At 39.2% G+C, this 25107-nt stretch overlaps 1 protein-coding gene across 1 annotated transcript in view; it reads right to left on the bottom strand.

The window, feature by feature from the left end:
- Nucleotides 1-1410: 1410 nt before the first annotated feature.
- sephs1 (selenophosphate synthetase 1) overlaps nucleotides 1411-25107 on the bottom strand; it is a 40714-nt gene continuing 17017 nt past the window's right edge. The window contains exons 4-9 of the mRNA XM_068005061.1: nucleotides 21889-21996; nucleotides 18339-18493; nucleotides 13887-13977; nucleotides 12187-12286; nucleotides 6445-6657; nucleotides 1411-5132 (exon numbers count right to left, since the gene is read on the bottom strand). Coding sequence (XP_067861162.1) covers nucleotides 4918-5132; nucleotides 6445-6657; nucleotides 12187-12286; nucleotides 13887-13977; nucleotides 18339-18493; nucleotides 21889-21996 — 882 coding nt within the window. The 3' untranslated portion in view covers nucleotides 1411-4917. The remainder of the gene's footprint in view (nucleotides 5133-6444; nucleotides 6658-12186; nucleotides 12287-13886; nucleotides 13978-18338; nucleotides 18494-21888; nucleotides 21997-25107) is intronic.

Below are 25107 nucleotides of genomic sequence, written 5' to 3'. Positions count from 1 at the left end.
TGGTCATCTTTGCAGGTCTATTGTGATTGCATTGGCTGTAGCAGCCAAACACATCTCAGTTAGCATACTGCATACTCCTCAAATGAACTTCTAAAATGTCTTTTTCTTTTACACTGCAAGGTTTTCCCACAGCTGTGGCCACATCTATGCCCCACGCCTCTGTGCTCACCAGTTCTTCCTCCTTTTTACAATAAAAAGTCCCTCATCCTCTGCACCTGCCAATCGTCCACTCCGCAATGTGATTTCAGTACCAAGTGCATTTTCCCCTCCCTTCTCTGTGCCTACAGCACCCCTTGTCTACTTCTCCATCACCTTATAACATATTGTACTTCCCAACTACTTTCTTACACAACCATAGTAGATGCAAAATGTGTCCATTTGCTTATTCTCATACCATTCCACCTGTTTCCAGAACTCTACAAGAGGTTTTGTACATATACTTCCTGCAATCTACTAGAACATGTTTACTGTAGATAGTGCTGCCACCTCAATATTAAAACTGGCCAAACACAGATTAGGTAACCACTTTTCACTGGGTCTACTCCTGCCACTTCAATTCTCCTTCCATTTTCACTAGCCTATTCTTTGTCTAATAGTCTCACTAAGATGATCTTTGTGTATCATGCTAACAGCTCTCCAAATTTTTACAAAAAGTCTATTCATAGGTTATTAAATGCATTAGCTACCTCTTTAAGTCATTTGCATATCTCTACTCACAGCTGTCTTTTATTTGTTATTCCCTCCCATCTGTTTTAGTCAGTCCTATAAAGTTGTTCCACTTTCTTTAATCAGTTTGATGCAAGGTCACAAAACATTTAACCTCTCTTTTCAGCTACTCAGACCTTTCTGTTCTTAGACTGCCAGCAATTGCAGTTTTTCTTCCAATCTCTAAAAAAAATCTATAAATTTACATAGCCACTAGTATGAATGTGCCAACAAACCCAGAATCTACACAAAGCATGTTGAGCTCAGTTGTAATAGTATTAATGCCCATTCCTTCAGAACAAATTTTAAATTTTGTCATAAATGAGTCAAAACTTATCTTGAAGACTACAAAGGCACAGGAATAGAACTTAATGCCCTAAAAGTGTCTTCAGAAAGCAAAAACTTGTATATCTCTAGGACCAAAGTTTCCTTAGTAAGAGCATTTTCAAATCTGTTGAGAAAATCATTCCTTTGAATAAGAAATAGCATAACCTCAATCTTCCTCACCCACCTATGAGATATAAAATCAAATGTTGGATGTGATCTCCCAATGACAAGTCTGTCAGTATAGGGCAAGACGGTGATCAATCTGATGCCTGCAAACAAGTTCCCCCCAACTCATTGCTGTAGATGTCAGGCTTAACAGCATTAATGGCAGAAACCATGGGTAAAGAAAAAACAAAATTAGAATTGTACACCAGCATCTGACCTTTACAATTTTCAGATTTTATTTGAGATCAGAATTAGTGATAAATGCAGTCTTTTCCACCCTATATTTAGTCTCTTGATTTACAAAGGTGGTTGAAGCTCAACAGAGTAAATTGCCATGTGGTTTTCCAAAATCTTCAACAAAATATTGGTCTATAAAGCAGCTTATTTCAGACAAATACCCTTTAAACATTTGGCTTATTCGAACTCCTTTTCAGGTTGCTCCAGTCCTTTGTCCAGCTGGTCCTGCGCTTATGAAGGAGGCCGACTTGTTCGTAAATTGAAAAGAAATTGCTAGAGACAATTCAGAATTTCTCAGTAGATGCTTACATCCAGATGATGTAGATTCACTAGCACAAGACGGTTTCAGGATCATCCACTTTAAATGTTGTTCTCTTCAAACAGGAGATAAGATTCAGTCTTAATTCTGTGTAGATTCCTCTTGTCTTCAGTAAACAGGTAAAATTTTAAAGGTAAGTGGATTACCCATCTCAAATTCTATTTGGGAAGCTTCAAAGGATAGATTTTTTTTTAAAAAAGCAATTTTGCTATTCGGTTCAAAACTGCAGTATTAATCGTAAGCAAAAATGATAAATGGAAAATCCACTGGATTACCCTTCTCAAAAAAACCCCCCCAGAACTTTAGATCTCTAAGGCACAGCAATTTCTTTCCCCCCAAACTTCATGCCAACGATCTTACAGCCTTTACACTATTCAGATGAACATGGATAACATTCTATAGAATGCTCTTGGGCATTTTCCCCAGCACTGATGTTAAGGCAACTGGTCTCTACAATTCCCAGGTTCATGCCTCACACCAAATTGAGGCAGCAGTCTCTTGCAGCCCTCAGTTATTTTAGAAAATCAAAAAAAAAGCCACACCTATTTCTTTTCACATTTGCTTAAAAATTCTGGCGTATATCATTTAATTCCTTGAGTTTTTTTCAAATGCACACTTTAGGTGTTGGGCTAAGAGGATACTTCTAGCCATCAGCAACTGTAAAGAACAACGTTGAATTTCTTGAACAAACTTGAAGTTGGTGTGCTGAAAGGTATTGATTGGTACTATGTGAGTGGAAAAACTGAAACACGTGCAACAAAACGATAAAATTTGAAAACAACTCCAACCCATGGTTGTCAACCAAAAAGGTACCAGTTCCATCAGTGTTCTTACAAGTTTTTAAAAAGTAAACTATAAATAAAAATATAATGATTCAGAACAGTTTAAACAAACTCAAAAGATTAGATGTCATAGTGACCTCACTAAACAGACTATGCTAGGAGCAGACAGCATTATTCCCAAAAAGCAAAATACTGCAGATGCTGGAAGCTGGAAACAGAAATTGCCAGAAACACAACAGGGCAGGTAGCATCTGTGGAGAAAGGGAAAAAAAAGTTAACCCTTCAGGTATAACTCTGTCAGAACTGACAAAGGGTTGTATCTGAAACGTTAGCATTTGTACCTGAGGAAAACAAACTGCCACTCCCACAACTGGGTCAGTGTCATCTGATACTGGTGTTTAGTGATGTCAAAAAACAAAATCACAGGGGACATTGTCCACCACTTGGGTTTTTCCAGAAGTGTGACACACCTGAAAACCTCAGTAGGATGCAGAGGATGTTGAATGAACAACTAGATCCTAAATTTGTCTGGACCTCATCTGCAAAAACTGATGTAAACAACTCCATTTCACATTTGCCATATGTTGATCCTCCAGTATGTCTCTTCCATTTAGCCCTTAAATTATTTTTTTTTATTATTAGGGACAGCTTAAAAAAGTCTTCGATTGGATACTTGTAGTTGCTGTCAGAGGGCAAGCTTATTGACGTTTTTTTGGAGGTAATAGTGGTAGAATAGAACAAACAGAATAACCTTGTGCTGTTATACACCTTTCAGCTGATCATGGCGGAACATTAACTGATGTCATGGAAAACTTCAGAGCACACAGACAACAATACCCTTCCAGTTGAAGAGAACTGTTTAAAAAACATTTTAAAAATTCAATTTCTTAGGGGCCCAAATTCTCAAATATGGATGTACAAACACAGACATATGTACTTCACTGTGGAGTTAGCACACGTTAGAACAAATGAATCTGCAGTGCTCAAAAACTTGCACATGAAATTTTGAACCAGCCCAAAGACACAGCTATTTTATCTCACGCTGCATTGCTGAAAATTGCCTTAGAGAACAAATCAATCAAAATAACTAAATGTAGGGGTGGGAGAGGGGGAATAGGAGAAATAAAATCAACAGCCATTTTAACAAATCTCCAATTTAATGAACTGGGTTATTGTGCTGTGTGAAACTTCTATTGGGAAGGGGGTGGGTGGGGGGGAAGCAGCAAATAAAATGCCCCCAAAAGTAACAAAATCCCAATCTTAATACACTTTTAACATGATACAGAAACAAAGGCATGTGCTTACAAACAAAGCAACATAAGAAAAGGGGGGGGGGTGGGAGGGAAGAAACTTTAAATATTCATTAGAATATTACGTTAAATTTCAAGATGTGACATTGGCAATATAATCAAGTTTAACAGAATAGCAAGCAGAGAATCAATAGAACAAAATTTAAAAAAAAGCTAAGTAGCATTATGCTAAAGATTAGTTGTATTTACGGAAAAGCAGATGCAGATATCACTTTACAAAATATAAAATGTATTAAACACTAATAACCACAGCACATAATGTCAACATAATTGATTATTATATTTTTAAAAAGTCATAGTGTAGTTCAATCTTAGAGTATTTTACAGTAGCCTTCTTTCTTTTGGTCTGCAACATTTTCTGCATGATAAAACAGCGAACCACAGTGTAAACTAGCACATACATCTGTGTCTGCTACAAAATAACAAATAGAAAACATACCATGATAACATTATTGTTTAAGATTTACCATACTGGAAAGAAATACTTCTCTTCCAAGTGAAGTGCTGGCCATGCGAATATAGCACAGAGGACCTACTTGTTTTTACAGACAGAGCAACTGAGTAAAGTCAACATTAACATTACATCTTAATGTGTGAATAAACATTACAAACCAAAGACCAAATGAAATCATGCAAACTGCTGCATTCAATTAATCGTTTAGATAACTGCAATCTGTAACTCTTTCTGAAAAGCTTTCAAGGCAACAAATTTGCAGACAAGTAGTTTTCATATAATATAGTGACCAGACAAATGAAATGCTGCTGCACTGCTGTTGGTAAGGTGTGCTCTATGTAAAGCACTTTAAGAGAGCCTATGCGGCACAGACAGTAAGTGTCTAAAGATTCAAAATGAATCAACAGTATTGGATAATAAATTCTCAACTTAGAAGCTGCCTTAGTATTAGGTGCATCTTCAGTTAATGTAACAGAAAAACAAGGCAATGGATTTATTTTATATCCACGCATGATCTGCCAAAAGGCCGACACTAGGCAGACAAGTTAAATTTACAAAGTTGCTTGGGATGGCATCAGAATTGCAATAAATGTCACCTTTTCTGTGTGCGTTTTTTCTTTAAGACGTGGCACCAGGAGTTGGATTGACATTTTGTGTTGCAACTGTTGGAGCTACTTCGATGATCCGTGGTTTATCTATGATCCTGGCAGTGCGATTGCCCTTCTCCACTATTCCGATGATCCACGCCTGATAACCTTCACCATATTTTGGTGATTTTATTTCTGCACAAAACCGAGCCGCTTGTTCCCGTGGAAGACAGATCAAAAGGCCTCCTGCAAATAAGTATGTTATACAAGTCAGCATCTTACTCTACCATCAGCACATGGCAATAGTTAAAATTGAAGGAATTAGCTAGTATTTGCTGGTGCAATTATAGGGCCATTAGAAATGGGTTCAGTGTACACCTTGGTTATGAGATGCTGGCTAACAGCCAGGATTTCTGCTCCCATTCACCCTGCAGAGATTCCTACTGGGAAGCTTGCAAGTGCAAACATGAAGGAGGACAGGACTGGGCTCAGCTGCAAAACCCCAGAGTTGAACATCACTCTTATTTCTCCAGGCTCAAATATGAGTGTGGCTATTTCGGCATGGTATTGAAGGGCTGCTAGCACCTACAAAATTATATTTCTGGAAGTGTGAGCACCTACTGGTGAGGAGCAGGGTGGGCGAAATTAGGAAAAGATTAAAATGAGACAGAGTGTCACTGACTCAGGTAGCACACCAATTGTCCAATAATTACACATGTATCACAAAGACAGGCCCGGAAAGTTAAATATCCAAGCACTATCAGATAATTTTCCTAATAAAATGCAGTGATCATTTGAAGAAAGCGCAAATCTAAAAAATATCAACACAATTTTCTATTTGTTCAAATCTACAATCGTATGTCACAGAAATAAGACACTGACATTTATATAGCTCTTTACCAAGTTGTTGAAACTTCAGTGTTCTTCACAAAAATTAATTACTTTTTGGAGTACAGTGACTATGTAAGCAAATCTGACAGCCAATCTGTACCACAAAATCAAACAAACATGGGAGATGAATGATCAGTTATGACAAAGAGCTTTTGGTCAAGATACCAGGAGAACTCTCTGCTCTTCTTCAAACAGTGGGATGTTCAATATCCAAAGGCAGACAGGACCTCAAACAATACAGTATTCCCTAGGACTGCTCTGGAGCATCAGGCTTGACCATGAGCTGAAATCTTGCTGTGGGGCCAGAGTCAACTGAGCCAAACTGACACTCCAATTATGTTGCAGAACGGTTTGAATTTGAAGCAAATTTATAACATAACCCAGCTGTTTGCTGTAAACTCTGCTTAGTTTTTACTGTGGAGTGGATTTAACCTACAGAGGCCACAGTTTTCCCAACTTGGGGCAGATTTGAAAGAGAAAGAGAGACACAAACAAACACCCCCACCGCCCCCAGACTATTCTTACAACTAGTTTCTGAAATGCACAGACAGATGGTTGAACAAGGTTGCCTATTTGCCCAGCCATGGATAGCGTGCTTTGTACTGGGATAGAATTTGAGCATCAAAAAATCCATTTACAAAAATAATAAAATGTCAATTGCGTCTACCTGATGTTTCAGGGCAAGTGCCATGCATCAACCCAAACATATTCCCACATGCTTTGCTCACGGCCGCCATCTTAGCAAGGACAGGCAGGTTATGGATAACAAATGACACTTCATTTCGTTGCTGTTTTGCCAGGTTCTGAGCATGCCCAAGAATCCCAAAGCCTGTAATATCCGTTGCTGCATGTGCATTGAAGGTGTGCATAAGGCCAGCAGCTGCAAAACAGAAAATGAGGTCAGAAATGCTACTGCTTTAAACAGACATATAATTTGTTTACAGACAGGTTGTAGACTTAAGAGTATAGATAATATACATGAACATTTGTGCAAATAAATCAAGAATTGACATTAGAAATGACTACCGCCAATATTAATTTATAAAGGTCACATGAAAGATCTTATTTCAGTGCTGAGTGCTGATGAAATCCACTCCCTTGCTACAAATGAGTGGCTAAAAATTCTCCATTCTATGGCTATGCAATGGGTCAAGAATAAGGACTTTAAACACAGTGTACAGTTGCAAACAAACCCCTTTTTAAAAAATACTCAAATCATTAAAAACTTATGTACAGACATTTGAGAAGGTGGTTGCTGCTGTAATTGTGCTGGAAAGTTCATTTTAACCAACCAGCTTAGCTGTGGCAAAATCTCTATTTGAACTGGAGAAAGCAATAATCCTGATATGAAAGTAGATCAAAGTTTTCTTTTAAATTGTACAGCCTTATAACATTTGTCTCAAATGCTAGAACTTGTTTAAGTGACCATTTTCACATCCATTGGTGCTATATTTATGAAAAGCAAGCAGACCCATCTTAGTGGGTTCATTCTGACGGGCAGGAACACCTCAAATATGTACTTAGAAGCACTTTCAATTCAACCCTGCATGTAGATGTTCAAACTACTTATCTGGTGAGGGAGAAGTTAACTTCAGATCAGTGCAGAATTTTCTCTCCCATGGAAACTAATCATTTTACATCTTCACTTGCATCAGCATTGCTGACATTTATAAAGCCCACACACATTCCAGAATGGTTCTATGCACTAACATGGAAATCAGCATTTCAAATTGGCCTCTGTGCTAGTACAGAGTTCTCCCATTCAGTAAAGTTTAATACTGATGACTACTGCAAGGTATCATTTAAATTAAATTGCTATGGATGTTTTACTGTGGTTAAGATTTTAAAAAAAATATAAAACAGCCATTCTTATTACAATTTGATTAAACTGATTACTGGGCCAGTTTCTCAGATGGTTTAGCTGATAATATAGTACTGAACTACACAGACCAGATTGACTGCTGGTCTGTGCCAATTCAGCTAATCTCAACCAGGGTGGCAGTTGGCTTCAGCATTCCTATGCTGCTAAAAAAAAGTTCTCATTTTTGATCAATAGGACCAAAGGAAAATTGTGGGGAATTTCCCTCGTTTCTTGTAGAGAAACTGCAGACTATAGTGTGTATGTATCAGTGCTCACGATTGCTATCTGATTTTTAAAATAAATTAATTCTCCTTTCCCTTTCTAGTTCATATTTCTTCCCTTTCCCTCTTTTTCACACTGACACTCCAATGCCCTCTTTTCTCCCTCTCCCCTTCCCCCAAGTTCAAAGAACCAGCCTGATTCACTGCTCATTGCTGTTCCTTTATGCTAACCGCTGCTCTAGGGGATCAAACAAACAATCACTGCACATGGGAATTGCTAATCTCAAAGCTACAGTCCACACTGCATACCAGTGTTCAATCCCCCAGAATAGTATCAGAAAGCAACCAGAAGCAGTGGCAGGGGCTAAGGCGGGGAATGGAGCAAGATGATTTTTATTAGGTAATGAGATTTTTTTATAGATTCTGCAATAAAAATGCCGACACAATATTCCAGTGGTGCTACTGACTACTTAGCAACGAATCCTGCTGAAATGTGCACCTGTGGGGCAAGGACAGGATTAGGTTTGGCCATGATAAAAAGTCTTCAAACACTTGCTGCCTAGGCTCACACATCAAGAAAGGTCACTGGTTGTGGTATTGGAGGGCCACAGGTGCCAGTGAAACTGCAATCCAGCAGGATTAAGCACCTTCAGGATAGGAGGGACAACCTTCGGGGAGTTAGGGGATGTGACTCTTGCAATGATAAAAAAATATATAAACTTTAGCAGTTTTTCATTTAATCAGAGTGCCCTCAAGTCCCCGACATTGAACAGTGCTTAGTGAAGTAAACATATAAAAAATTTAAAACAGTATGTATCGTAGTCACACACAAAAAAACTTCATGACATGTTAAAAGAATATTGTACCTAATCTTCTACAAATAAACAGGATACTTCAGCACTTAACATGTGCTGTTGAAGACCTTAAAGATTTGTAGTCATACCATAGAAATTTTCTCTGCTCAACATCCTAAAATAAATGTTATGTGGCACACCTCTTATTCTTGAGAATACAGGGAAGGGGGATGGAATTGGCAGCAAATGTACTGAGTTTGTGGCAGGGGCTGAAGACGATAGGTTAGATCCTCCCAATGTTTAACCAGAAGAAATTCTGGCTCATCCAAGACTGGATGTCAGACAACACAGACACAGCTTGGTGTTATCAGCATCCATATGGAAGTTGACCCCATGTTTTCAGATGTCTGCTAAGAGGCACCATATAGATGAGAAAGAGGAGAGGGCCAAGGATCCATGGAGAACTCCAGAGATAATGGTGCATGGGTGGGAAGAAAAGCCATTACTGGAGATGCTCTGGCAAATAGGCAAGAGTGAAACCAAGTGAGGACTGTGCCACTGAGCTGGACAATGGAGGAGAGATGGAGGAGAATAGTGTGGTTCACAACATTAAAGGCTACAGAGGTAGAGAAGGATGAGGAGGGATAGTGCAACATGGTCACAGTCAGAGAGGATGCCATTTGTGACTTTGATTACGGTCATTTCAGTTTTGTGCAGGGATGGAAACCAGGTTAGAGAGATTTAAACATGGAGTTGCAGGAATGAAGGGCATGGATTTGGGAGGCAAAAACACATTTAAGGACTTTGGAGAGGAAGACGAGGTTGGCGATGGGGCAGTAATTTGCAAGGACAGATGGATCAAGAGCAGGTTTTCTTCCCCCCAAAGAGGGGTTGATGATGATGACGGTTTTGAAAGTGAAGGGGACAGTACTTGGAGAGGGAACCATTTACAATGTCAAGAATCTTACAACACCAGGTTATAGTCCAACAATTTTATTTGAAAATCACAAGCTTTCGGAGGCTTTCTCCTTCGTCAGGTGAATGTGAAAATCCTTGAACGTTTCGCATTTATATTCAGAGAACAATACCTGGTGATTACAGATAATCTTTCCAACTGCCCGTTGTCAAGGTAATCAAAGTGTTCAGACAGAGAGGTGTTACCTACAGGACCACCGAATATACAAACGGCCAGAACACAAAACAGAGAGAGAGGGAGAAACATCCGAAAGGAAGAGAAAGACAGAAAATGACCTGTTGTATTAAAAACAGATAACTTTTATTCGCTGGTGGGGTTACGTGTAGCGTGACATGAACCCAAGATCCTGGTTGAGGCCTTCCTGATGGGTGCGGAACTTGGCTATTAATTTCTGCTCGACGATTTGGCGTTGTCGTGTGTCTCGAAGGCCGCCTTGGAGAACGCTTACCCGAAGATCGGTGGCTGAATGTCCTTGACTGCTGAAGTGTTCCCCGACTGGGAGGGAACCCTCCTGTCTGGCGATTGTTGCGCGGTGTCCGTTCATCCGTTGTCGCAGTGTCTGCATGGTCTCGCCAATGTACCATGCTCTGGGGCATCCTTTCCTGCAACGTATGAGGTAGACAACGTTGGCCGAGTCACAGGAGTATGAACCATGTACCTGGTGGGTGGTGTCCTCTCGTGTGATGTTGGTATCTGTGTCGATGATCTGGCATGTCTTGCAGAGGTTGCCGTGGCAGGGTTGTGTGGTGTCGTGGACGCTGTTCTCCTGAAAGCTGGGTAATTTGCTGCGAACGATGGTCTGTTTGAGGTTGGGTGGCTGTTTGAAGGCGAGTAGTGCAGGTGTGGGGATGGCCTTAGCGAGGTGTTCGTCGTCATCGATGACATGTTGAAGGCTGCGGAGAACATGGCGTAGTTTCTCCGCTCCGGGGAAGTACTGGACGACGAAAGTTATCTGTTTTTAATACAACGGGTCATTTTCTGTCTTTCTCTTCCTTTCGGATGTTTCTCCCTCTCTCTCTCTGTTTTGTGTTCTGGCCGTTTGTATATTCGGTGGTCCTGTAGGTAACACCTCTCTGTCTGAACACTTTGATTACCTTGACAACGGGCAGTTGGAAAGATTATCTGTAATCACCAGGTATTGTTCTCTGAATATAAATGCGAAACGTTCAAGGATTTCCACATTCACCTGACGAAGGAGAAAGCCTCCGAAAGCTTGTGATTTTCAAATAAAATTGTTGGGACTATAACCTGGTGTTGTAAGATTCTTTACATTTGTCAACCCCAGTCCATCACCGGCATCTCCACATCATTTACAATGTCAGTTAGCATGGGGGCCAGGAAGGGAAGTTGGGTGGTCAGCAGTTTAGTGGGAATGGGGTCAAGGGAGCAGGAGGTGGATCTCATGGACAAGGTGTGCTCAGTGAGGTGGAGGAGACAAGAAAGAAACTGCGGAAAGATGCGGGTTCAGGATCAGGGCGGGAGAGCCTTGTGGGAGCTTTGGCCATGGGGAAGGGGGATGCAATAGAGGCAACAAAATGGGTAATCTCGATCTTAGTGATAAAGAAGTTCACGAGCTGCTCGTTGGTGGAGGTGGAGGGCAGAAGGGACTGTTGGGAGTGGAGAAAAGAAGCTGGGGTCAGTTCCTGTATGATCCTGGAATAGTGATCAGTTTTGGCAAAGGAAAGCGAGGTCCAATAGTGCTTGATGTGGTCCAGCCAGATCTGGTGACAGATGGCTAAACTAGTTGTGTGCCAGATATGCTCAAATCTGCACCCCTTCAATTTGACGGTATAGTAGTGTAGTGGTTATGTTACTGGACTAGTAATCCCGAGACCTGGACTAATAATTCAATATGTGCGACTACACATAATCATACCTGGTTTGGCAATTGTATTTTAAGTGAATGTTAATTTGCATTTCAGTTTGGAAAGATCTTCACTAAACTACTGTGCAGGAAGAAGCATCTGATTGTTCTGGGTGGACATAGGACAGTACTTCAATTCTAATATTGATTGGTCAATGTTTCGCTATACTCCATATAGTGGTCTGAAAGGAGGTGGGTGGGAAAAGTAGAGAGGGAAAGAATATACAATTCAAGCAGACGTAACAGGTTGGTGACATGATTAAGGTTGTCTGCTCTCTTCAAGCTTATAAACGGGGAGGGGTGAAATCAGCTGTTTGACCTAGCTTGATGATATTAATAACCAATACAGCTCAAGTTAAATAACCTTCCTACATTCTCACATTGCTTGCAAAATTGGGAAAACATTGCCTTTCATTCTACATCTAGGATGCCAGAGGATCTGGCATCCTATATGTAGAATGCTTAAGTATACTTAAGCAAAAAGGTTTGTTTTTTTTGGGATATAATTAAACAGAAAAGCTACCTATTCATTAATGAAGAGACCAGCAACAACAGAGTACATACACCTTGTTCTGAAAGTTTAGAGATTAGCACACATTCTCAAGTAGGATTAGACTTATTTTCTTTATTTGAAAGACCAATTATTCAGATATTCTCATTGTGGCTGCTATCAACAAAACACTCAGTACATACCAGTTCTGTTCAATCGTGCCATGTTCATCATTGCCTCCTGGTAAGCCAACTCCACATCCTCTTGAGTGACAACAAGCTTAATCTTATTCCATTTCTCTGGCTATTGGTAAAAAGATGGGGCAGTTAACATAAAATTATACTGGAAATACTTAGCGTATTAGGAATAATTTTATGAATTTGCACTCCTGGCACCTAGCTTCGCCCATCGGGAGTGCACATCAGGAATTTGTTTAATGGATGGAAATCATGGGGAAGTCATGCCTGAATACCTGACATGCACTGCAGGCAAAGATCCGTGTCAAGAACACAAATTCATAAAATTACCCATATAACACTTCATCTGGGCATTCAACCACCAGGAAACCTTAAAACAAAACTTATAGTTTCTTTTTAAAAGTCAGTGATAGACAAGTGTTGAGTCATATCAAACTGTACACATGTAAAACTATTGAAATTAATGAAAACAAACTGAAAATTTGAAGGATCATCTTGTTGCAACTATGACATGATCAGTAACATTTTATAGAAGCGATCACAAAGTAGAACACAGTATAATTTAAACAATTTCAAATTGAGTTTGGAAAAATAATAATGATTACTCTGCCACCTGTGGATATCATGTTAACATTGCATGATCAGGTCTATATATAGCAGAGCTTCTGTTATGCAGACATGGGACTGGAAGGAATGATCATAATTCTGGTGTATATACCCAAAACAGAAATGATTAAAAACCATGCTCAAAATTTCTGTAAAGACATGCTTTCAGAGACAGCAAATGTACAAACTCAAAAAATCCTGTACTAGCAAGCACTATAATTACATTTACATACAAGTTGAAAAATATCCTTATGACAAAATGGTGGTTGTTACAATGAAGTGAGGTTGCAATGTATTTTACATAACTCACATAATCTTCAAGCACAATGGTTTTTGCTACCATTCCAGCATCTAACACTGAACATTAACAGGAATGCCAGTAAGCTAATTTTGATATTTCAACATTAAGTTTAAGAAGGCAGTTATCTATGTAAAATATGCCTTTTGTACTTTTTTTTAAACGGAGGGAGGGGTTAGACTGCACCTGGAGTACTGTGAGCAGTTCTGGGCACCGCACCTTCGGAAGGACATATTGGCCTTGGAGGGAGTGCAGCGTAGGTTTACTAGAATGATACCCAGACTTCAAGGGTTAAGTTACGAGGAGAGATTACACAAATTGGGGTTGTATTCTCTAGAGTTTTGAAGGTTATGGGGTGATCTGATCGAAGTTTATAAAGATATTAAGGAGAACAGATAGGGTGGATGGAGAGAAACTATTTCCGCTGGTTGGGGATTCTAGGAGCAGGGGGCACAGTCTAAAAATTAGAGCCAGACCTTTCAGGAGCGAGATTAGAAAACATTTCTACACACAAAGGGTGGTAGAAGTTTGGAACTCTCTTCTGCAAACGGCAATTGATACTAGCTCAATTGCTAAATTTCAATGTGAGATAGATAGCTTTTTGGCAACCAAAGGTATTAAGGGATATGGGCCAAAGGCAGGTATATGGAGCTAGATCACAGATCAGCCATGATCTTATCAAACAGCGGAGCAGGCACGAGGGGCTGAATAGCCTACTCCTGTTCCTATGTTAAAAAAAGTTACTTATGTCAAATAACCTAAAAGCAAAATACTGCACCACAATTGGTGCCTAAGTACTCACAATATCTAGCCACTGGTGCACAGCAACTGCTACTTGAGTCCCAAGTGGTTTTGTTAGTACCAAAACATCGCCTGGTACTGCATTGTCTGGCCTGTAAAATATTTAAAATCATTTCAACACATCAAGAAATCCACAATGAATAACTTGCTGCTCCATTTTCTAACTTACCAGGTATGTTACATACCTATAGAGATTGAATTACATACAACATTGACAAACCTGTAAATTAATTTAGGCAGTTCAATACAGAAGGCTTGACCAAGCAATTTTGGATGAACACAATTAATCTGCCCAGGATCGTATCTATTTGTAAGCTCAAAGGAACATTTTTGGAACGATATATCACACGTTGAAGATTAAACATATCAATTCTACAATTGTTCTCAATTTCACAAAACATGTTTTTCTAAAAAAGCCTAGTCAAACAAAGAGCACAACATATAATCTGAGAATTGTAAACTTTTTTTTTTACTTCTACCCATGTAAAGTCAAGCAAAATTATTACTTTTAAACATCTGTCTAAAGAGTGAAGTAAATAAAACGGGGCATTTAATGTTAACTGCAACAGATGATAAATGTCACATGAGCCTGGCTCTAACTTATTTGCACACTGAGTTAGTCAGCTACAATAAAGATATTACTATAGATCATATCACAGCTGACTATAACACATTCTATGTATTCAAAACATACTGAACTACTTTTAATACAAGATGAAGGGCTTGTCTTGAAAACAGTGTAAAAATCCACACAAAAATCTCAGCCTAATCAATTTTACTGCCATTTCTCAAAAAGGAAATAGAACGATGAGCTATAAAGATTTTTGCATGCACTGAAACACATACCCAAATTAGAGAGGGAAATTTCATAGATCAGAATTTTTAACAGTTAAAAATAGATTGATCTGAATATTGCAGAGAAAAACAGCTTCTCAATGATGCATCTAATGGAGTATATTTAACTGGAATGGAAGATCGGATAGGGAACACCACTGCTATGTTGTAGTATTAAGCCACACGTTTTCCATATTTCATAACAATCATGGACCATAAAATATTCCGTAGGAAATATTTTACCAACAATTCTTTGGTTACTTCTATTTTGGAAAAATAGACACAATGGCCAGGGTTTTCCATCACAATTTCCCACCCATTCACTTCAATGGATGGAAAATTATGGGCTGGCAAGTGCAGAAGCAGATACTCCAGCTAATGACTTCTTTATCTAGTCACTGAAGGGAGCAGCTACCAAATGGAAAGAATCACAGAATAGGAAATTGAAAACTTTGTCATAAAATTCTGTTGCATTAACAAATCGCATGGTACACTCAGCTCCACAAAAATAGCAATGACCAAACCACACTTATATACACAAAATACTGTAAATCAAAGGGGTAAAGTCAAACTGAAAGGTCAGACAAGCACAGCTCTCACATTAATAAATGTATTGTGAACAATAGGGGGTACGTTTTTCATGGACACTAGGGTGTATATCTTGGGATCCCCGACCTCTGCATGGAAGGTTCCACCAGCAGCATACAATCTTGCAAAATTTATTCCTAGACCACAAGAAGGAAAATAACCTGATGCATAATTTCCAAACAAAAACATAGGAGGCTTTTTTTTTTATTGAAAAGACAGCCAATAGAATTTTTTCCCCTCCCCACAATGTTAACCTCATCCCTCCTGATGATATTGACTGCTTGTTGGGTGTGGTTTCAAACCCCCCATACCTTGCCTAACTGGCCATTATTCATATGTAAGCCTCAAGAGTGAGTTAGGCTATTTTACCACAGGGTGCACCAAATCCAAGCTTGGCATCACCCTTATTTCTCACACACACCACAGCAATCATCTTGGCCGATTTTCCTCTTCAGAACCTCTGGGCTCTGATACCAATTGCAGCATCACTACTGCTGTCTTGGCTGAGATCAGCTACTGTAGCACAGACTAGAGATTAAACTTGGGACCTTCATGGTCTATATGGTCAACTGCTCACTGAGTCATCAGGGAAGCCAAATGAAATCTTTCATATTTCAATATATGTTAACATTGTAGTCAATGAAATGGGATAATATCAAAATTACAGCAGTAGAGGGCGACATAGTACTCTGGTGCTCCAAGATTGTGTCAAGAATGACAGGGTGTATTTCCTTGCTTGTAATTCCCTACATGGCAAAACTATAATTTCTACTGTTCTGGGGAAGAGACCAGACATTTTCTAAGAATTCAAGAGAAAAATGCAAAAAGCAAGCAACATTCTGTTATTTCAACAGATTTCTTTCATGGCTTGCTGAAATGAAAAGTTGTGTGGGCTTATCACATATTATAATTTTGATTTAAAAGATCAAATGGCAATTAACTACATTAGATGACTAGTGAAAGCCTGTGCTGTGTTAAAGCCTCAAGTCCCAAAGTAGTGAGGTAAAATTCAAGCACCTAAAAATAACAAAACATATACAAATGTTTTGTAGTACTTCTGTAGTGTGAAAGCACAAGGTCCATGCTGCATATACTACCAGAGGCAGTTAGTATTATACCACACCACAAAGTGTGTGGATCTACCACAAAATTGCGACCTTACTATATTGATGCTCATCAACTAAATCAATTGTTGTTTTGGAAGTCAAAAATTTACACAATCTTTCAAGAATACAAACGCAAGCCATCCCATGACATCAGGTCTATGCAAAGTATTTATTGCAAGCACCCGCTCCCTACTATCAGTACACGTATAGACATCACAGAGAAGGCGCCCTTAAACAGTCCTTCAGCAGCTGTGCGTTTTACAGTATTGGAAGTGAAGTGTTTCCTGGTCAATAAAACAGTTTCAAATTGGAATCATGAGCCTTTACTTACACACACACATTCATTTAAATCCAAACCTAGCATAGTTAGAACTGTCACTTAGATATCAATCACGTCAATATTTTGAGTAGTGATTCTTTCTAAACTAAAGGCAAATATAACTACTTACAAATTGGGTGTACACAAATGACATTTGTCTAACAAGAGCATTTTGGGTGTATAACTATTATGCTGAATTCCTGATAAAAAAGGGTATTGCAACTTGAGGCACAAATAAAAGAAATGTTGATTACACAAATTTGCAACAACCTGTGACTCTAGCTGTATGTCATTTTAAGGTACAAAAGTCAAAGCTTTATTTAAAGTATTCGCATAACAATCAACCTGTCAAAACTACAACTTCCAAAGGATTAAATTCTGTAAAAAGTTTATTACTTCAAGTCAAGGGAGTTTTAGAAAATGTAAACTGGTCAAAAAGTTGTCAGTTTCCACTATTGGTTTCAAAGTCCATTTGTTTTTGGAAAATGAAACAATACTTTTGAGTAGCTAAAAGTGAATAAATTTAGGATTCTCTGTACACATTCCTTAATATCATCATTTAAAAAAAAACTTAAATATAAAAAATATCTTTGGCCAGCCAGTACTCAAAAAAGCCTGTGTCAGGATAACATGACTTGGTCATGCTCATAAATCCCAAATGGTGAGCTCTCCATCTTGACTATAATGACTGAGGGAGGTGCTCAACAAAGATCCAAGCTCCAAAAAGTCAGTTCAGGGATATCATTCACTAGAAGCAGGTGCCTGCCCACACTGTTAGACAACATGTATACAGAACGGGGTAGTAAGAGAATTTTTTTTTAAATAAAAATAAAAATTAAATAAATGACACCAGTAACTTAAAACTGTCAAGGAATCACCTTGGAGATTCACTCTATTGTTCTTCTAGCGCATGAAATACAATATTTACACAAGTCAACCAAACTGCAGTCAGGAGCAGCTGATGGCACTCCGCAAACTGTGAATCTTATTCAAACAGGATTCTGCCCCCTTTTTAATACCTCAGTTGCACTTTGAGATAAATGATACCTATAAATTGCAGTGGTAAGAAAGAAATGCAAGAAGTTTCATCCAGTTGTGTTTATCCAATTACTACAATGCAAGGAACAGTACTATCAGATGGAACAAACCTATCAGCTGATTTTCCATGGCTATTTTTCTTCTTTATTGGGGACTTGAATGTTGATTGTGTGGAATACAAGGTTTGGGCCCATTTTTGTGTTTGATAATTTGGTCTACATTTTGCGTCAATTGAGTGTAGCCCTTGTGGTGACTGGAAAAGTTATCTGCTTTATGCTGGGTTGCAATGAGTTACACAGGTTGTTGACAGATCTGTTTGGAGTGAAAATAGCAGTGCAAACTCTTATTCTGTGGATCCACAGCCATTAGCTCCCACCCTTTTAAGTTTATAGTCAACTCCTCATAAATCCATGACTAAATTCAAAAGAAACTTCAAATGTAGAGTCTCTGAACAACAGGCAAAGATAAGCTTTTCTTTTGTATAACACAAAAAATGCCCATAATGTTTGATCCACTATACATTCAAAACCATAATTGATGTTATGTACACACCAAGGATTAAACTTACATGATGAATTCATTCGGTTGGCAGACTGTAGTGGCCACACCTCCTAAAATGATCCATGGGTTTAATACCGTTTGTCCACCAGTAACTGATGTACCTGCCTCATCTGCTGCATCTTTAAAACCCTGTATTATTAGTGGCATTACTTTGTCCCGCTCCTGTATGTAAAACACAATTAGACTTTAAAATTATATGAATATTTTTAAAAGCCAGTTTCAGCTGTTAAAGGTTTATAAACTGGTGTACAAGTCATTTATGTAAAATTTAGCTGCATACCTATCAACTTCTTGGGATGTGAGTGATACTGGCAAGCCAATATTTATTTCCCATCCCTAGTTGCCCTCAGGACATTAAGAGTCAACCATAGTGTGGGAATAGAGTCACGTGTAAGGCACACTAGGTAGGGGTGGCAGGTTCCCTTCCCTGAAGAACATTTGTGAACCAGTTGAGCTAACAACACCCAGTAGCTTTCATGGTCATTTTCTGGTGCTAGCCAACAAATCATCAGATTTACTGAATTCAATTTCACAACTTGCCATGGTGGAATTTGAACTCACCACCTCTGGGTTGCTAGCCCAGTGTGATAGCCACTAGGCTACTGTACCCATAAATCAAGTCAAACTACAGTTTGTTTTTTAAAAAGTCAAACTGAGATTATTTTCTATTTTTCTTTTAAAAATCACCATCTTTAATGAAACGGTACATTTATTACGACAAGTAGGTCATTATTTCAGACCCTAGTATTAGTATCTGGCAACACAGAGATCGGATGCACAGTAAATCTTCCGCTACTCTCTCAATCACACACATTAACCCCAACCTCACAAAAGCACATCCTACTGCTGGGGTGCCCAAATGTAGGCTGTAGCCAATATGTAGCCAGTGGGTTCTGACAATTCAACCTATGAAACCAAAGCAACTCAGTTCTAATTCTTACTTATTTTTTCATTCTGTTTGAATTCCATGGGTCTGAGGATTTGAAAAGGGCTATTCTTAGTTGCACTGCCATATTGGTTGATTAATCCTCACTCAGAACACCAAGATCTGTTAATATCTGCAGATTCAGATATATGCAAATTTAAAGGAACATTGATTTAAAATTTTATATGTAGTCTGTCAGGCTCCATGGTAGGCATACAAGTAGTCCATGAAAACCTTGAACACTTCAATATGAATAGTTTCACATTTCACAAGGCATCCACATGGCTTCTAAATAAGTTTGCAATTTGTAACTGTGCCAATTAGCAGTTTTGTTCTGTGCATAACAATTAAAACCTGGGCTCAAGTTGCCCAAATCCATCCCTTTCACTAGCAGTGAGAAGAGATTTTCATCCATTAGTTTGGACTGGACTTGAATCTAGGGGGAAAAGGGTAATGAACTAACTACCAGCACCTGCTCATCACTGCTAAAAGCTCTATATCTGTATTCAATTTAATATTGCTGTTGATGCTGACCTAAACCAATCCTCGCCAAAGAAAAATGCAGGTTGTCCCAGTCCACATTCCCACCAATTAGCAATTGCATTCAGTTTCTGGAATACTTGCTAGACAGGTGCTGGCAAGGGGAGCACTTGGAAAACCAAACTATCAATGGATATGACCAATAATTCCCAAAGACTGAAACCACCACAGCACAGTCAATTGTAGAATTCTAATACTAGTCTTAATTATCAATACATAATGATAAAAAGTTATGCTAAGCGTTTACAGCACATAGTTTAATAGGGGCTTTCTAATCCTAAATTACGACTCATTTTAATCCAAAGGAATGGTACTGTCATGTTCAAAAGGGCATAAAATTAATTATTCAGGAGAATACACAGTGGGGAACAATGGAATATCCAGTTTATCTTCAAGTGGAGACATGGCTCATTCATCTTAAGTGTTACAACTGTATTCCTCAATCACAAAATAAATCAGATGTTGAACTAGTCTCCATTACACACAGATGTAATAATTTTCTATCCAGTTTTAAATGGCAATTCCTGCACTTCAAATTTTCCATCATATAAATAAGCACAGAAAAGGGAGATGCGGTCAGACCACCTATTTCATCATTCCATAGGAGCCAGTGTTCCAGAAATCATAGCATCCAAATGCCTCTTGAATGAGTCTTTGTCTTCACTACTTTACCTGGATGCCCATTCCAGGTATTAAACATTTTCAAGGTTCTAGCAAGATTCCAATTCAAACCTCCTAAAGTGTAAAGGGGAACTATAGCCACTTCAAGTGAGCCAACTCTTTCTACAAGTGTAGCTGGTCACCATCTTGAAAATACCCCAGCAAGGTAGCTCCGTCAAATTGATACTGAGCCACTTGGACCAGGAAGGTCTCAGATCTGATCTCTGACCTGTGCTGAAGTGAGTGAGTAAGTAAGTAACTTGAACGTACAGAGTGGTTGGGGGGGGAGCGGTGGAGGAAGGCAAACAAAATAATAGAAAACAGGGCTCCTTCTCCTGAGTACTGTTTACAGTCTCCTGCTGATAAGTATGTCTATGTGGACATCTGAGGCCAATATCAGATTCAGCAGCTAGAACATTTAACTATTCGATGCCTAGGCTCTCACAAAAATAAAAATTACCAGAGAACTGCTAGCCTCCATGGAACAGTACACCAGGATAAATGGGATGAAGTATTAAATTCACAAAGCTGCTTTCTCCATGAATACCATAGATTTTGACATCAAGACTCTGGCCAAGACAATGAAGGAATGGCTGTGAAGACAACCTGCTTCAAGAACTCTGGCAAATTTACCATGAAACATGTGCTTAGATGTGTAGAAGAGTGGCCTGGAATCTGTTTCCTCTCATGGGGAAGCACCCAGCCTTTACTCGTTACCTGCTCATATGACCATAAATCAAACCTACAACCTACAGAATCACAGCGTTATAACTTTCATGAACGACTTATGAAAATTAAACTCTATAATTACATACTTTTAAAGATTTAAAAAGATATTGCCAAACTGCTCTACCAACTTAGCCAACACTCTTTCTTCTTCAATTACAAGTAACACAATGTGGTAATAATGTTTAAGATACTGGAATATTGTGAATTCAAAGTTGGAGCCTGGAGAGAGTAATTCTGGCCTCAATCACATTTATGATAAATTTTATGTTGCACTTGGATCTGAGAACATCTTTTTAAACTGGACTCAGCAAAACACTGGCTCCGTAAACAGAAAATACTGGAAATGTACAGCAAATCAGTCAGCATCTGTGGGGAGAATAATTTACATTTTGGACTCGTACCCTTCTTAGAAGTGTACGAGCCCAAAATGTTGATCGCCTGTTTGCTTCATAGATGCTAACTGACCTACATGTTTCCAGCATTTTTGTTTCCAATTTAATAGCACTTGCAGCTTTTTATTTCTGTTACATAGGTTAGTTTTTCACTGCCGAATTCTATTCATATTTTTACTTTGAACGAAGGTTAAACTTTGCAAGCAAAAATAAATTAATAGCTTTTTAAAAAAATCTACACTGGATTCTAGAGTATGTATTTTGTTTTTAAGATGTGTTACTAATACTATTTGGATGCTTTTGTAGCTTACCTTATCTGTCATTTTATTGCTGACTCCAAGCAGCATCAACATATTGTCACACTCTGTGACCCCCATGGCATAAAGATCACTTAGAACATTGGCACAAGCAATACGACCCTGTAAAAATTGAGGGGAGGAAGGAAAAACAAGGGTCAGAACACAGGCATGATGAGTAAGGAATGTGAAATCAAAGGGATTCTCCAAAAGGAAAATCCAATAACAAAAATAAATCTTATCTGAAAGTTAAACTAAGCCCAAAAATTGAGCAAAATCTTGGCAAATTAAAATTCATGTAAATGTATACTTACTGTTAGTTTAATGGTTATCTAAGCTACAGTTGAACTAGAATTTGGACAAAGGCCTCACCCCTTTGATGACTAGAGTACTCATGATTGCTTTTTCAAATGTCAGTAATTATTATGGATAATTTAACACAAGTACATTTTGCACTGGGCCACAAAAAAACTCCATAGTGCAAAAAGCAGTGCACACATGAAAAGCAGCCAATGCATCCAAATACTATAGACAATTATCTACTAGGTATTAGCAGGTCCCCCTAAAGAAGTCAGTTCTAGTAGTACACTAAGCAGTTTCATTTGAAAATGGTGATACCACTAGTTTTAACAGCCAAACAGCAATAGGCATCTAGAATATGAGTGCACTTACTCCCATGAGATTTGCACTTTTTCAAAACGTTGGTGGCCATTCTATACAGAATGATGGGAAGAAGTGCTCACTCTACGCAGAAATGCATCAAAACTATGTGGGACTTCACTTTTGCCATGAGCACTTATCCAGTCATTGTAGCTTTGTGTGATCAGCCTTTGGGACTGGAAGAGGAGCAGAAAGACGAAATGAGAGAATAGGGAGGAGAAACACAGTATGCAGGAGGCAATATTCACAGCGTGTCTTCAGGAAGTACTTCTCATACCTCAACATTACTGAGTAGAAATCTGAGAGGTGCCTGCGCTTCAGCAAGATGGTCCTCACAGAGCTGTATCACCTGTTGCAGCCACAACTTGAAAATGCAAACCAGGCATGGACAGCACTGCTTGTGGCTGCCATGGTCACCGTGGCCCTTAACTTTTATGCCATGGGGTCGTTCCAGGCTGCAGCAGGTGACATCTCACAGTTTGCTGTGCACCATTGTATTAGGGAGGTGACCAAGCATCTCTACACAAGGAGAAACACATACGTCAGTTTCCATGAAGGGGGTGGTGGGTGAGAAGCAGGACAATAGAGCAGTAGGCTTTGCCTGCATTGAAGGCTTCCCCAGGGTCTAAAGTGCCACAGGCTGCAATCACATTGCCATGTGCTCCCGATCACTAGCCTGGCATCTTTCTCAAGAGAAAGGGATACCACTCCTTGAATGTGGAGCTTGTTTGCGACCACAGGCAATGCATCATGCAGGTCTGTGCCCAGTTTCCTGGCAGCAGTTACGATTCAGTCGTCCTGTGCCGGTCCTCTGTCGCCTTCATTTCCAACAGGCTGTCAAGTCAGACATGGCTCATGATTCCAGTTAGGAACCTGAGCACAGACGCAGAGCATGCCTACAATGAGAGTCATGCCACCACCAGAAATATAATTGAGCAGACCATCGGTGCGCTTAAACAAAGTTTCCATTGCCTGGACCATTCGGAAGTCTACAATACATCCCCGATCGTGTATGCAGATTTGTGGTAGAGTGCTTCAAAGCTTCGCTATACCGAGGGACCAAGTGGAGGAGGAAGAGGTGAAAGAAGAGCATCACGAAGGGGAGGAAAAGCAAGAGCAGCATCAATCACCATGGATCAATTATCTCCTCCTTTGTTAAGCATCTTCAGGCATTCATTAAAAGGGTATTACTTATGTGCGGGTTGTTTTGTTTGTGAACAGGTTGTGCAATTTTACAAGTTGACGCCATGAACTTTTATAGCAAGTTGCACATTGACCGTTATTTTAACATACCCGCCACTAATTTGCACACTGTAATTTGGTAGTGAGTCTTATAAAAGGCACGATATATACAGTTATATCGCACTGGATTCAGGACAAATACATCATTGCAAAAGATGGCTTTTATACAAAATGGATTCATTATAAAGGGGAATCACCTGCTGACACCAAGCTATGTGACCAGGTAATGAGCATTAAAAGCTAATGGCATTGTATATTGGAAATAGGCTAAGATGTTACTATTAAAGGGTGCTGATATTACCGGGTGACAATTCTATGTAAACTAATGGAATTGATAGTCAGAAGTAAACTTGAGGATTATCTGTTAGCATAGATTCAGAATCAACATTCCTGCCTGACCACCTCCTAAATTTCTCTGAGGAAAGCCTTACCATATAATGTACCTAGACTTTTAAAACACATCTGACAAAGTTCCAAATGAAAGACTATTATTTAAGCTCAAAGCTGTTGGGATTCAGGGTAAATCTTAGGAATGGATAAGAAAGTGGCTGGCCAAGAGGTACTTGTTGGAGGAGTTATGCGAGGGTCAACAGTATGCCCGAGGATCGGTTTTTCTTAATCACAATGAATTGGATTCGAACTCAATGAAAATTGGCCAAATTTGAAAAGATACTAAACTACATGGGCCATGAAATTGAAGGAAGCAGCTCGGAAATTACAAAGTGAGCTGGATAAAATATGTGTGGGCAGTATAACGGCAAATGAAATTTAATGGGGGCAAGCGTAAAGTACTGTACATAGAATGGAAAATTGCGTGACACAAGCATATGAACAGTGTTGAAATAGCTGAAGAAAATGAGGGCGACCTAGGAGTCTTGGTAGACTCAACATGTCCAACCAACACAGCAATCACAAAAGCATTAGAAAGCTGAACTATACAGCCAAAACAATATAGAGTTCAAGTCAAATGAAGTCATTAAACTGCATCATGTGCTGGTCAGGCCACAGCTTAAGTACTGTGCCGAGTTTTGGTCAGACACAAAGCAGAGCGTGCTGGAGGCAGTGCAGGAAAGAGCTTAGACTCTGATCCTCAGTGTCAAAAGTCTCAGTTCCAGATGTGAGGTGAGAGCAACTGCACTTGACATCAAGGCAGCATTTGACCAAGTGTGGCACCAAGGAGCCCTAATAAAATTGAAGTCAATGGGAATCGGGGAAAACTCTCCAGTGGCTGGAGTCATACCTAGCACAAAGAAAGATGGTAGTGGTTGTTGGAGGCCAATCATCTCAGCCCCAGGACATTGCTGCAGGAGTTCCTCAGGGCAGTGTCCGAGG

The sequence above is a fragment of the Heptranchias perlo genome, chromosome 24, assembly GCF_035084215.1.
Source record: "Heptranchias perlo isolate sHepPer1 chromosome 24, sHepPer1.hap1, whole genome shotgun sequence".
Taxonomy (NCBI): Eukaryota; Metazoa; Chordata; class Chondrichthyes; order Hexanchiformes; family Hexanchidae; genus Heptranchias; species Heptranchias perlo.
The sequence above is the reverse complement of the archived record's forward strand: the minus strand, read 5'-3'. Positions and strand labels throughout refer to the sequence as shown.